The 12,476-nt window shown below is 40.2% G+C and overlaps 3 protein-coding genes across 3 annotated transcripts in view; 1 reads left to right on the top strand and 2 right to left on the bottom strand.

Moving 5' to 3' along the window:
* Positions 1-994: 994 nt before the first annotated feature.
* Positions 995-6,593, top strand: LOC131954562 (uncharacterized). Its single transcript, XM_059318338.1, has 3 exons — positions 995-1,127; positions 4,917-5,161; positions 5,508-6,593. The coding sequence occupies exons 1-3, from the start codon at positions 1,100-1,102 to the stop codon at positions 5,754-5,756; spliced, it is 522 nt and encodes a 173-aa protein (XP_059174321.1). The 5' UTR covers positions 995-1,099; the 3' UTR covers positions 5,757-6,593.
* Positions 6,594-6,866: 273 nt separating this feature from the next.
* LOC131954799 (uncharacterized) lies at positions 6,867-7,734 on the bottom strand. Its single transcript, XM_059318590.1, has 3 exons — positions 7,717-7,734; positions 7,224-7,277; positions 6,867-6,950 (listed from the first exon to the last, which is right to left on the bottom strand). Exons 1-3 carry the CDS (start codon positions 7,732-7,734, stop codon positions 6,867-6,869), a joined length of 156 nt encoding a protein of 51 aa, XP_059174573.1.
* Positions 7,437-12,476, bottom strand: part of LOC131954791 (DNA polymerase subunit gamma-1) — a 36,489-nt gene continuing 31,449 nt past the window's right edge. Inside the window, exons 36-41 of the mRNA XM_059318577.1 lie at positions 12,291-12,420; positions 11,475-11,570; positions 10,744-10,851; positions 9,749-9,835; positions 9,189-9,293; positions 7,437-8,208 (exon numbers count right to left, since the gene is read on the bottom strand). Of these exons, the coding sequence (XP_059174560.1) occupies positions 8,067-8,208; positions 9,189-9,293; positions 9,749-9,835; positions 10,744-10,851; positions 11,475-11,570; positions 12,291-12,420 (668 nt within the window). The 3' untranslated portion in view covers positions 7,437-8,066. The remainder of the gene's footprint in view (positions 8,209-9,188; positions 9,294-9,748; positions 9,836-10,743; positions 10,852-11,474; positions 11,571-12,290; positions 12,421-12,476) is intronic.

The following is a 12,476-nucleotide window of genomic DNA, read 5'->3' as shown; positions in this document are numbered from 1 at the left end:
CCATCACTAGCCCCCCCCCCCTGTCCCAACCATCACTAGGCCCCCCCCCTGTCCCAACCATCACTAGCCCCCCCCCCCCCCCCTTCCCTTGTCCCAACCATCACTAGCCAACCCCACCCCTCTTGTCCCACCTATGTATCACAACCAACATTCAGGACTTTATTGTACTCCCTAACTCAACAAAATGACGACTGCCAATCACTATTTGACCACCACAATTCAGGTTGGGGTGGGGCAGATGTAACCATGGAGACAAGGTTGAGTATCTTATGTGCTAGTTGGCTTCTCTACCTGGTCACGCCTACAATATTCTTCTAGCTGTACTAGGGCAGATACAGTTCAATATTCTAGCTGTACTAGGGCAGATTTAGTTCAATATTCTTCTAGCTGTACTAGGGCAGATTCAGTTCAATATTCTTCTAGCTGTACTAGGGCAGATTTAGTTCAATATTCTTCTAGCTGTACTAGGGCAGATTCAGTTCAATATTCTTCTAGCTGTATAGGGCAGATTTAGTTCAATATTCTTCTAGCTGTACTAGGGCAGATTTAGTTCAATATTCTTCTAGCTGTACTAGGGCAGATTCAGTTCAATATTCTTCTAGCTGTACTAGGGCAGATTCAGTTCAATATTCTTCTAGCTGTACTAGGGTAATGCCCAATTCCCCAATCACGTGGTATTGTGAGTGTTGGTGACACAGAACTTTGTGGAACCTTCTACTTGATGACCGGTTGCGTGTCCTTGTATTCATAATTATATTGTTATCAATCTGGTTTACCGTGTCATATAGCACAGGGTCCACCACTAAAGGTAGCGGGTCTAGCTAATTAAACTCCCTCATTAGTGCCCTTATTTAATTACTAGATCTAATTGCCACGGCTTAAATAGTGTACGAATAAATAAGCAATCAGTGTATTTGTTGATTTCCTATTGCTCCGTGGTATCGATTCATCTAGCAGTTATTTCACATCTGTTGTCCACGAATGTCACCGAGCTAGCTCGCGCAACCTGTTGCGCATACTATGGCCGTGAGCTCACGTGCCGGATATCGACTCTGTCGTCTGGACATGGACCTATAAATTCGCCCGATATATTTTTACAATGTCTGAGGACAATTACGTCACCAGAGGTGAGTTGATCGTCTAATTTTTTGAGGGTGTAGATGAGTTTACTCCGAGCAGGCGTTTAGTGTGCATGTTGGCCTATATTTGATGACACGACTCCAACTATTCGGGTGACACGTCGAGCCATGACACCATTTTAAAATACCCCACCGCCTTTCAGTGACACATTAGAAAACACGCAAAACTGATAAAAATAATAAATAGTGAATAGATCTTTTTTAAAGAGCAAAATTGTTTGTGCGTATTGAAGGAAAATACGTCTAAAAATGTATTGCAATTCATCGTTACATTTGTGTTCACTGTTTTTTTAAAATATATTTTTGTACGGCTCAGTTTCACGTAGATCTTAGCCTATGTCTAATATAAAAGCAGAAAACAAATATAAATATATTAATGCTGCTAATTAACGGCATTATCGACCTGATAATAATTGCATAATGTAATAAAGTTTAGTCATCGTCAATAGGCTTATTAAATATAAGCTTGCTTGCATCTTTTATTGGATACATGTTGATCTACACACACCACCATTAAAATAGAAGAGCTTCAATGTTAGTGTTAGTAGCAATAATTATTAAAATTAAACACATACGCACAGATAGGATATATATATGTATATATATATATATATAAAGCTGGTGCCTTTTGTGCAGTCACCACACCCCCCCCCACTCCCCTGAAAACTTGCATACTTTAAGAGTACACTACTTGTGTTGATGATGTATTTAAATCAGTTTAAAATCATAAAATCAATGTTCGTCTAACAATCCGTTGCTTATTGACAAGCACATTCATGCTCCCTGAGTTATAGAGGGCGCACGCTAACACAAATTACAATGTAAACGTTTTTGTTAAACAAAATGTGTATTCAGTACAAATTAATGACCTAAAACTACAAGCTTTTGTTTTTAATAGAACAAAACTACATGTTGTTTAGGGCTATAAATAGCAAACATGTTGCTATCAGTACGGGGTCGTCCAGAAATGACGTCACACTCGGAGGGTGCTATAATTTTGTGACGGCGTGTGATGAGGGGGTGGGGGTTCAGATTGTGTGATGTCACACTTTTGCATTATAAAAAAACAATGTTAGAAAACGAATTTTAGCCGTTTTTTCGCGTTTTAGAAAACTTTTTAATTAATTGTAATAGGGATTGATTAAAATACTCTATGTTGACAGAATTCAGACAAGCTTTTGGAAAAATATCGTATTTTAAGAACAATTCAACTGCAATTTTGAGGGGGATGGCTGAGGTGTGACGTTATTTTAGGGGGGGGGGGGTCTGGCTTTTTGTGACGATGTGTGACGGGATGAGGTTAAAATCGTCACAAAAAAAAGCGTGACTTCATTTATGGATGACCCCTAAAAGATCTAAGACCGCTTTAAATAAACATTGGCTAACAAAATACAGACATGCTACACAACATTAGCCTTTAGCGATATAAACCCTAGAATGGTGCCGGCATTGTCTACAGAAACAGGTGCAAACCTTGACGTCAAACAACCACTGTAGAAGGCATTGTCTACAGAAACAGGTGTAAACCTTGACGTCAAACAACCACTGTAGAAGACATTGTCTACAGAAACAGGTGTAAACCTTGACGTCAAACAACCACTGTAGAAGGCATTGTCTACAGAAACAGGTGCAAACCTTGACGTCAAACAACCACTGTAGAAGGCATTGTCTACAGAAACAGGTGCAAACCTTGACGTCAAACAACCACTGTAGAAGGAATTGTCTACAGAAACAGGTGCAAACCTTGACGTCAAACAACCACTGTAGAAGGAATTGTCTACAGAAACAGGTGTAAACCTTGACGTCAAACAACCACTGTAGAAGGAATTGTCTACAGAAACAGGTGCAAACCTTGACGTCAAACAACCACTGTAAACTAGACCAATAAGATCTTTAAAATAACTGGCGATGAGAATACTACAACACACTGACGAATCGCACCCACTAGGAGCGCGAGTTGTCCACAGGCAAATGAGTCCAGGTTTTCTACTCGAATCAATAGCAAACAATAGCTCATACGGCTATATCATCAGCTGATACCATTCATTACACTTTGGGACGTCTAATACTGTAGTGCTCTAACGGCTTGACTGGTGTGTAGTGACCTACTGACCTGACGGGTGTGTAGTGACCTACTCACCTGACTGGTGTGTAGTGACGTACTGGTATGTAGTGACCTACTCACCTGACTGGTGTGTAGTGACCTAGTGATGTGACGGGTGTGTAGTGACCTACTCACCTTACTGGTGTGTAGTGACCTATTGATGTGACTGGTGTGTAATAACCTAGTGGTGTGTAATGACCTACTCACCTGACTGGTGTGTAGTGACCTACTCACCTGACTGGTGTGTAGTGACCTACTCACCTGACTGGTGTGTAGTGACCTACTCACCTGACTGGTGTGTAGTGACCTACTCACCTGACTGGTGTGTAGTGACGTACTGGTATGTAGTGACCTACTCACCTGACTGGTGTGTAGTGACCTACTCACCTGACTGGTGTGTAGTGACTTACGTTATACTAAAATGATATAGAGTAGGAAATGTCACCCAAATCATGTGTGGGGTAGATGCTGGGAATAAAATGGTCTGAGGTCTATGTGTAAAGATCCCTTTCTGACCCGGCGGCCCACACAGCAGTTGAAGTAGAGTTCACCTGTTTCTGTGACCTCGGCATATGTGCAGTGTAGGTGTATATGAAGTAACCAAGAGTAAAATGGTGGGGTGGGTGGGGTGTAGTAAATGTCGTCATGTTTGTCCACTATGTGTAGTGAATGTCTCCATGTTTGTCCATCTTGTGTAGTGAATGTCGTCATGTTTGTCCACTATGTGTAGTGAATGTCGCCATGTTTGTCCACTATGTGTAGTGAATGTCGCCATGTTTGTCCACCTTGTGTAGTGAATGTCGTCATGTTTGTCCTTTATGTGTAGTGAATGTCGTCATGTTTGTCCTTTATGTGTAGTGAATGTCGTCATGTTTGTCCACTATGTGTAGTGAATGTCGTCATGTTTGTCCACTGTGTGAGTGAATGTCGCCATGTTTGTCCACCTTGTGTAGTGAATGTCGCCATGTTTGTCCACTGTGTGAGTGAATGTCGCCATGTTTGTCCACCTTGTGTAGTGAATGTCGCCATGTTTGTCCACTATGTGTAGTGAATGTCGTCATGTTTGTCCACTGTGTGAGTGAATGTCGCCATGTTTGTCCACCTTGTGTAGTGAATGTCGCCATGTTTGTCCACTGTGTGAGTGAATGTCGCCATGTTTGTCCACCTTGTGTAGTGAATGTCGCCATGTTTGTCCACTGTGTGAGTGAATGTCGCCATGTTTGTCCACTGTGTGAGTAAATGTCGCCATGTTTGTCCTTTATGTGTAGTGAATGTCGTCATGTTTGTCCACCTTGTGTAGTGAATGTCGTCATGTTTGTCCACTGTGTGAGTGAATGTCGCCATGTTTGTCCACCTTGTGTAGTGAATGTCGCCATGTTTGTCCACTATGTGTAGTGAATGTCGTCATGTTTGTCCACTATGTGTAGTGAATGTCGTCATGTTTGTCCACTGTGTGAGTGAATGTCGTCATGTTTGTCCACCTTGTGTAGTGAATGTCGTCATGTTTGTCCACTGTGTGAGTGAATGTCGTCATGTTTGTCCACCTTGTGTAGTGAATGTCGTCATGTTTGTCCACCTTGTGTAGTGAATGTCGTCATGTTTGTCCTTTATGTGTAGTGAATGTCGTCATGTTTGTCCACTGTGTGAGTGAATGTCGCCATGTTTGACCACAGGACTGAGGCGAGGGTCCCGGCCCAGGTCTCTGTGCGCCAGATGTGGCAGTCTACAGGAGAGAAGATCTGCTTCACCTGGACGTAGCGGATGGCGTGATGCTGGTAAAGGCCTGAGCCTGGAGATCAATGGGCGGGAGGGGCGCAAGAGGAACTTGTCTACGGGGGGAGGGGAGAGGCCGACCTCCCAAAAACACTGCTACATCGTGCCTATAGGGCAGGGAGTGGCCAGCACCACCACCTACAGAGTAAGTTGTTTTGTCACGTCTGGATCTGGGCACATCTTTTTATCTTGGGGCTGCACCATCACCCTCGACATTTTGGGGCTGCACCATCACCCTCGACATTTTGGGGCTGCACCATCATCCTCGACATTTTGGGGCTGCACCATCACCCTCGACATTTTGGGGCTGCACCATCATCCTCGACATTTTCTCCGGGGTGGCGGGGGATACTGGTTGAAAGATATTTAGTATATAAATTATATTTCGTCATGGGGGGGGGGGGGTGTCAAAATTTTTACTTGTGTGTGCGAGCGCACGTGTATTTATTTGTTTGCCATGTTTCTACAAATTATCTGTTTATTCTGCCAAGGAATCCTTCCAGACTCCTCCCCACCAGATATCTGGCACTCGTCACGCTCGATCGGTTCCATCCTCACCAGTCTCCTCCTCCCCTCTGTGGTCGCCAGTGACGCCCAACACGGCGCCCGTCAGCTCCCGGCCCAACACGGCGCCCGTCAGACCCAGCACACAGCTGCTAGTCACACGGCTACAACAAGTGCAGGCCGCCGGGAAACCTTCCAACACCACCTACAGAGACCACTACACATGGTTGTCATGACAACAGACTCTCCAAACTTTTCATTCAACACTGCAGACCATCCAGGCCTCAATTTTTGATTGACATCCAGACATACATTTATAGGCATCTTCACACGCATTGGTTAGACATCTTGATATACATTTGATAGACATCCAGACATACATTTATAGGCATCTTCACATGCATTGGTTAGACATCTTGACATACATTTGATAGACATCCAGACATACATTTATAGGCATCTTCACACGCATTGGTTAGACATCTTGATATACATTTGATAGACATCTTGACATACATTTTACAGTGACAATCATATGCCTAAACACCAATTTGCCAATCTCAGAGTCCAGCTGACATTAATGCTTTCATCCATTAATTGGCATCATGTCATGTCATCTCATTAGTACATGATGTAATATAAGCCATCCTGTCATTAGCTTTAATTGACATATCATACCATCTCATTAATAATAATAGATCATGAATGTTAAATGAAATGAAATGTGTAAATATAGCAGCCAATTTTGAAAGTTAGGATAATCCTGAAGCTACAAATAAAACTAGTTATCAGAAATTTCCATAGCAAAGCTCATTCTGATGAAGCTTGGGAAAATATTTTTAATTTGTGTGCGCTAATACCTTTTTTTTACATTTGATATTACATTTTAAATACAATTGACTTTAGTGAACCTTTTAATCAGGGGTAGGGGTTTGTACTCATGTATTTTCCTGGTTCTGACACAATTTTCTTGCTGTAGATGTCTGCGACACATTGTAAAAAATAGATTTTTCCTTTGGTATTTGGGTTTTATCTTAGCACTGTTTCTATAAATAAAGTTGACTTGAAATATTTTTGTAACTTTTTTGATTCTTGTATTTTAACTGGAGCAGCTGTAGATGTTTTAATTGGGACAGCTGTTATTGGGTCAGCTGTAGATGTTTTAATTGGGACAGCTGTAGATGTTTTAATTGGGACAGCTGTAGATGTTTTAATTGGGTCAGCTGTAGATGTTTTAATTGGGACAGCTGTAGATGTTTTAATTGGGACAGCTGTAGATGTTTTAATTGGGACAGCTGTAGATGTTTTAATTGGGACAGCTGTAGATGTTTTAATTGGGACAGCTGTTATTGGGACAGCTGCAGATGTTTTAATTGGGACAGCTGTAGATGTTTTAATTGGGACAGCTGTAGATGTTTTAATTGGGACAGCTGTAGATGTTTTAATTGGGACAGCTGTTATTGGGACAGCTGCAGATGTTTTAATTGGGTCAGCTGTAGATGTTTTAATTGGGACAGCTGTAGATGTTTTAAATGGGACAGCTGTAGATGTTTTAATTGGGACAGCTGTAGATGTTTTAATTGGGTCAGCTGTTGATGTTTTAATTGGGACAGCTGTAGATGTTTTAATTGGGGCAGCTGTAGATGTTTTAATTGGGACAGCTGCAGATGTTTTAATTGGGACAGCTGTAGATGTTTTAATTGGGACAGCTGTAGATGTTTTAATTGGGTCAGCTGTTGATGTTTTAATTGGGACAGCTGTTGATGTTTTAATTGGGACAGCTGTAGATGTTTTAATTGGGACAGCTGTAGATGTTTTAATTGGGTCAGCTGTAGATGTTTTAATTGGGACAGCTGTAGAGGTTTTAATTGGGACAGCTGTTGATGTTTTAACTGAGACACAACTCAACCAGCATGATCTGACTTCACAAAATACATTTTATTGTAATATCTGGTTACATTATACCTCTGATTATCTAATTATAGCTATAGGGAGTGGGAATGACACAAGAAATAAATGGGCCACTTCTGAAACAACATTCAGATCCAATAACAGCCAAACGTATTTAGATTACACAAACTACATACAAAATATAACAGCCAAACGTATTTAGATTACACAAACTACATACATAATATACATGTTTTACTGGAGTAAATTTTTAAATTAAAATAAATACGACAGAATTTTAAGTACATTCACAGTAGCTTTCATTTTAACGTAGGTTCCATTTATTTGTCTAGATCACATTTTTTAACAGATTCCATTTTCTGATCTAGATCATATTTAAATAGGAATACAACAGTGGGTGCAGAACAGTATCTGCTTGTATTGTGTTTTCAAAAAATACTGCATGACCAGAATATTTTTGTTTTAGTTATTGTATATAATTATGCAGATATTTTCAGTTAAAAGCAGCAATCCAGTCCATGTTATGACTTTAAGTGACCACTGATTACCCTATGTTATGATTTGCAACAATTGATGACATGAAGACTGCTGGCACCAATTGATGACATGAAGACTGCTGGCACCAATGCAGATATTTATGTGATAGAAATATTCTGGAAACTTTTCTTGATGGAAACGTGCGGGTAGGTTGCACGCCAGCAGCAGACGTCTGTTGTAGATATCCCCAGACAGAAGGAAACATCCAGAAACATCAGGTTCTTACTGGTCTCTAGGGTGCTAAATGGGAAGAAATCCTGAGACTAGAACAGGGTGCTAAATGGGAAGAAATCCTGAGACTAGAACAGGGTGCTAAATGGGAAGAAATCCTGAGACTAGAACAGGGTGCTAAATGGGAAGAAATCCTGAGACTAGAACAGGGTGCTAAATAGGAAGAAATCCTGAGACTAGAACAGGGTGCTAAATGGGAAGAAATCCTGAGACTAGAACAGGGTGCTAAATGGGAAGAAATCCTGAGACTAGAACAGGGTGCTAAATAGGAAGAAATCCTGAGACTAGAACAGGGTGCTAAATGGGAAGAAATCCTGAGACTAGAACAGGGTGATAAATGGGAAGAAATCCTGAGACTAGAACAGGGTGATAAATGGGAAGAAATCCTGAGACTAGAACAGGGTGATAAATGGGAAGAAATCCTGAGACTAGAACAGGGTGCTAAATGGGAAGAAATCCTGAGACTAGAACAGGGTGATAAATGGGAAGAAATCCTGAGACTAGAACAGGGTGCTAAATAGGAAGAAATCCTGAGACTAGAACAGGGTGCTAAATGAGAGAAATCCTGAGACTAGAACAGGGTGATAAATGGGAAGAAATCCTGAGAGTAGAACAGGGTGCTAAATGGGAAGAAATCCTGAGACTAGAACAGGGTGATAAATAGGAAGAAATCCTGAGAGTAGAACAGGGTGCTAAATGGGAAGAAATCCTGAGACTAGAACAGGGTGCTAAATGGGAAGAAATCCTGAGACTAGAACAGGGTGATAAATAGGAAGAAATCCTGCTGACAAAATGACTGGACACTAAACAATGCTGACAAAATGAATGGACACTTACTACACACTGCTGACAAAATGACTGGACACTAAACAATGCTGACAAAATGACTGGACACTAAACAATGCTGACAAAATGACTGGACACTTACTACACATTGCTGACAAAAGACTGGACACAACACAATGCTGACAAAATGACTGGACACTTACTACACAATAGCATCTCTGGAAACTTCTCTAGTGCCCAGAATGTCCAGCTGCTCTAGTAGTGGACAATGGTCAGCAAGTGCTCGGAGGTCAGTGTCTCGGAGTGTCCTGCACAAGTTTTAATGGAGGAAATGTCAAGTCATTAATTAACAAAAGAAAATATCAAGACATTTAGTTCTTTAGAAAATATTGAGATATTTAGTTCCTTAAAAAAATATCAAGACATTTAGTTCTGTAGAAAATATTGAGACATTTAATTCTTAAGAAATATCAAGACATTTAGTTCTTTAGAAAATATCAAGACAATTTGTTCTTTAGAAAATATCAAGACAATTTGTTCTTTAGAAAATATCAAGACAATTTGTTCTTTAGAAAATATTGAGATATTTAGTTCCTTAAGAAAATATCAAGACATTTAGATTCATAACAAAATCCCCAAAAGCTAGAGTTACTTCTTTAAACAGATCCAAAAGCTGTTTCATCATTAATTGAAGTAATAATGATGTGACAGATCTTTAAGATTGAAACTGGTCAACTTTTCCCCTATCACTGAACTGACGTACCTGTTGGCTGTTAGAAAAAGTTTCTTCAGGTTCCTGCAGTGTTTGGCCAAGTTATAGTAGCTGTCTCTATCAGCCTTCAGCTCACCACTGAAAGGTTAGAAGAAAGGATAAAACAGCTCACCACTGAAAGGTTAGAAGAAAGGATAAAACAGCTCACCACTGAAAGGTTAGAAGAAAGGCTAAAACAGCTCACCACTGAAAGGTTAGAAGAAAGGCTAAAACAGCTCACCACTGTAAGGTTAGAAGAAAGGAGAAAACAGCTCACCACTGAAAGGTTAGAAGAAAGGAGAAAACAGCAAAATGTTTTCAGTAGAAAGTAGTAACAGCACTCACTTCTGATCACCGAGCAATATAAAACAAATCGCCAATAAAAAAACAACAACACAAAACCCACATACAACCAACCAAATAAAACCTACTTACCACCAACCAAATAAAACCTACTTACCACCAACCAAATAAAACCCACTTACCACCAACCAAACAAAACCCACTTACCACCAACCAAACAAAACCCACTTACCACCTACCAAACAAAACCCACTTACCACCAACCAAACAAAACCCACATACAACCAACCAAATAAAACCTACTTACCACCAACCAAATAAAACCCACTTACCACCAACCAAACAAAACCCACTTACCACCTACCAAACAAAACCCACTTACCACCAACCAAACAAAACCCACTTACCACCAACCAAACAAAACCCACATACAACCAACCAAATAAAACCCACTTACCACCAACCAAACAAAACCCACTTACCACCTACCAAAAACCCACTTACCACCTACCAAACAAAACCCACATACAACCAACTAAACAAAACCTACTTACCACCAACCAAACAAAACCCACTTACCACCTACCAAACAAAACCCACATACAACCAACCAAATAAAACCCACTTACCACCAACAAAACAAAACCCACTTACCACCAACCAAACAAAAGCCACTTACCACCAACCAAACAAAACCCACTTACCACCAGCCAATGTCCAGTTCCTCTAACAAGCAACAGTTGTTGTACAAATGTGACAAACCCTCATCAGTCAGTGACTTCATACGCCAGAGGTCCAGACTCTTCAACTTCCTGTCAACCCATATAGTGCAGTGTCACAAGAAAATGTATAGAGTAGCAACCATACTTAGTTCTTGCAATAACTCGTTTAACCCCACCCCCAGGTCAAATAAAAATGACATGATTGTAAGGTCAACCTTGTAAAGAATTTAGGTAAAACTAGCAGTGAACAGGTCGACCTAGCATTAAACTTAGGACAACCTAGCTGTGAAATTAGGTCAACCTAGCATTAAACTTAGGTCGACCTAGCATAGAATTTAGGTTGACCTAGCAGTGAACTTAGGTCGACCTAGTATTAAACTTAGGTTGACCTAGCAAAGAATTTAGGTCAACCTAGCAGTGAGCTTAGGTAGACCTAGCATTAAACTTAGGTCGACCTAGCATTAAACTTAGATCAACCTAGCATTAAACTTAGATCGACCTAGCATTAAACTTAGATTGACCTAGCATTAAACTTAGGTCGACCTAGCATTAAACTTAGGTCGACCTAGCATTAAACTTAGATCGACCTAGCATTAAACTTAGGTCGACCTAGCATTAAACTTAGGTCGACCTAGCATTAAACTTAGGTCAACCTAGCATTAAACTTAGGTCAACCTAGCATTAAACTTAGGTCGACCTAGCATTAAACTTACTTGCAGTGCAATCCAATCTCAAGCAGAATTGTGTTGATGCTTGCATTCAGCAACTGACACGACCCAATATTCAAATGTTCTAGGTCAGGGCTGGACCTAGTCAATCAGGTGCAAGATTTGACAGTCAGATATTTGACTGTCAGATATTTGACTGTCAGATTTTTGACGGTCAGATTTTTGACTGTCAGATATTTGACTGTCAGATATTTGACTGTCAGATATTTGACTGTCAGATATTTGACTGTCAGATATTTGTCTGTCAGATATTTGACTGTCAGATATTTGACTGTCAGATATTTGACTGTCAGATATTTGACTGTCAGATCTTTGACTGTCAGATATTTGACTGTCAGATATTTGACTGTCAGATATTTGACTGTCAGATTTTTGACTGTCAGATATTTGACTGTCAGATATTTGAGTGTCAGATAATCATCAGTCAGATATGACAGATAAAATGTAAAACAAGTCATTAACAAAGGCATTGATCTACCAAAAGATCTCCTGTCAAGATCTAGAACTAGCTTCATACATTTCAAACTTTTTCTACATACCAGTTCACATTTAAAGGACCATTGTAAATTATAACCAAATCTATTGTGAGAATAGGTTATGTTACACATTCAGATATTTAAAAAAATTGTGTAAAAATGATTGAATGATGACATTTACAAGAGATCACCTAGGAGTGATACCCATAACCATGTTCATATCTTTGTATGTTATAGTTGATTATGATTGAACTCCTACCTGATCAACATTGTCCAATGACTGAGAACTTTGAACAAGTAGGCAGGCCTGTGCTATGGTACTCACCTAAGAACAGCAAGAAATGAACCTGCATCAACTTTGGTTCTGTACAAGTTCAGTCTTCTCAGCTTGGTACGAGTCAGGGTGTTGAAGACAGTGAACTCATCAATGTGGACACAACCATTGAGATTCAGTTCTAAATGACAGAAATAACTTGACAAAATCAGTGGTCTGCAAGGGTAAAGAATTCTA

Source organism: Physella acuta, unplaced genomic scaffold (assembly GCF_028476545.2).
Source record: "Physella acuta isolate Inbredline_101_S28 unplaced genomic scaffold, ASM2847654v3 ptg000079l, whole genome shotgun sequence".
NCBI lineage: Eukaryota > Metazoa > Mollusca > Gastropoda > Physidae > Physella > Physella acuta.
Note: the sequence above shows the minus strand (reverse complement) of the source record. Positions and strands in the feature narration are given on the sequence as shown.